Source organism: Fopius arisanus, unplaced genomic scaffold, assembly GCF_000806365.1.
Source record: "Fopius arisanus strain USDA-PBARC FA_bdor unplaced genomic scaffold, ASM80636v1 scaffold00822, whole genome shotgun sequence".
NCBI lineage: Eukaryota > Metazoa > Arthropoda > Insecta > Hymenoptera > Braconidae > Fopius > Fopius arisanus.
The window spans coordinates 1-1,964 of record NW_011888561.1 but is presented as its reverse complement, the minus strand read 5'-3'; the positions used below and the strand labels follow the sequence as shown (position 1 = coordinate 1,964).

At 54.1% G+C, this 1,964-nt stretch overlaps 1 protein-coding gene across 1 annotated transcript; it reads right to left on the bottom strand.

The window, feature by feature from the left end:
- Nucleotides 1–105: 105 nt before the first annotated feature.
- Nucleotides 106–687, bottom strand: LOC105273079 (uncharacterized; the record flags this gene model as incomplete). Its single annotated transcript, XM_011315314.1, has 1 exon — nt 106–687. A coding segment is annotated over exon 1 (582 nt), but the record flags the coding sequence as incomplete, so codon positions are not given.
- Between the last annotated feature and the right edge of the window lie 1,277 nt (nt 688–1,964).

Below are 1,964 nucleotides of genomic sequence, written 5' to 3'. Positions count from 1 at the left end.
TTGATCTTGAGAGGTGCTGTCAGGTTGAAGATATGTAAGTAGAGCTGGGCTATTCGAGTGCCATTTGGCTAATCGAAAGCCTCCTGACAGGCAGAGCTGCGTCACCTGGTGAGCGGTCCTGAGTAGTTCTTCAGCTGAATCAGCACCTCCGCAGATATCGTCAACATATCGTCCTTTCATGAGCGGTTCCACAGCGAGGAGATACTTCGACACTTCATCCTCGACGAGCTGATGAAGCACACGTATGGAGAGAAATGGAGCTGACCTTGTGCCATACGTGACCGTGGTGAGCTGATAGGTGACGATATCTCCGTTTGAGTCGGTCCATAAAATTTGTTGGAGCGGCCAGTTATCCGGATGCACTCGAATTTGACGAAACACCTTTGTGATGTCCGTCATAAAGATGAGCTTGCGCCATCGCGTGAATAGCAGCACGTCTGAGATGTCCGCTTGGGGCTTGGCTCCCGTGTGCATGATCTCGTTGAGCGATTGTCCTGAGCTGGTCTTGTTTGAGCCGTTGAATACGACTCTGAGCTCCGTTGTCTCACTGCTTGCCCTGAGAACTCCGTGATGAGGGAAGAAGTACTCCGGCGTGGAATGGGCCTGAGGAGACCACGTACCGCCTGAAACCCCCGTGAGCTGATCCGAGAGAGCTAAACTACTAGATGAGCCGGCTACTCTCCGCATGTGATTCAATTCCTCCTATTCCTTGAGGAAGGCTGAATAGAGCTGTCGATAGTTCTCGTCCTTAGAAAATTTGTTGAGCAGTCGATGAAGGCCAGCTAGAGCAGACGATCGTGAGTCACCGAGCTGTTCTGGTGAGTCGATGAGCGGAAGTCCTACAACGTAGCGCCCTGAGCTGTCCCTTGAATGAGTGCGTTTGAAGTACTCCTCGCACTGAGCCTCGAGATCTGTGAGCTGAGCCTCTGGTTCCTCCGGAACTTCCTCCTGAACCCAGAATTTTGTGAGCAGGCTATCGAGCTCTTCGTTAGAGACCAATATGTGCGCTGACACGGCTGGTTGAGCGGAGCTCGGACCTTCCGTTGGTCCGAAAATGATCCAGCCGAAGTGTGTGCGTTGAGCCGTAGGAGCGTAAGCTCCGTTTGAAATGACCTCTGCTTGAATGAGCTGTCCGTAGACGTCAGCACCGAGGAGTATGTCAATCGGCGCCGGCGTGAGAAAGTCAGGATCAGCGAGCTGGAGTTCCTCCAGATGATGCCATGTGAGCTGACTTGATGAGAATGTCGGTAGCGAGTTGGTGAGCTGGCCGAGAGCATAGGCAGAGACCCTGAGTTGAAAGTTAGAGTGAGTGGACTGTATAACGGGCTGAACCTTGCCTAATGCCGGCCCAGATGTCGCGTCTCCAAGTCCCGAGATTCGTAGCTGCGTCTTAAGTCGTATGAGCCCAAGCTGACGAACGAGCTGATCCGAGATGATAGAGATTTCCGATCCGGGATCAATGAGTAGACGGACCTGATGAGCTGGACGGTCTGGGCGTACCAAAAACCCAAGGCTGGTAGCCAGAAGGACACCAGGACGGAAATCTTGAGCTGAGCTAGGAGCTGACTGACGAGCTGAGCAGGAGACGGCAATCTGAGCTGATGAGCCTCAGATCTGGTCTGCCCATGATGAGCTGGGGTTGACTGGAGCAGATGGAGGTTGAGCTGGACCTGCAGGCTGAGCCTTGACCTCAGTCCTGTCCCCCTGCTGAACGTAGGTCACTACCGGCACAGGTTTCGGTTTGGTTGAGCTGGTCTGTTGCCTCTGTTAAGCCGGACGTTGAGGCTGACTCGATGGTTGGCTATGCAGCATCGAGTGGTGGAGCTTCCCACAGTACTGGCAGGTGGTCTTTGACCTGCAGTCCCTGACCGAGTGTCGTCCCAGGCAGTTGTAGCAGAGGTAGCGCTTCTCCACTACCTCCCTACGAGCTGGCACGGTGAGCTGACGGAAGGATGAGCAGGACG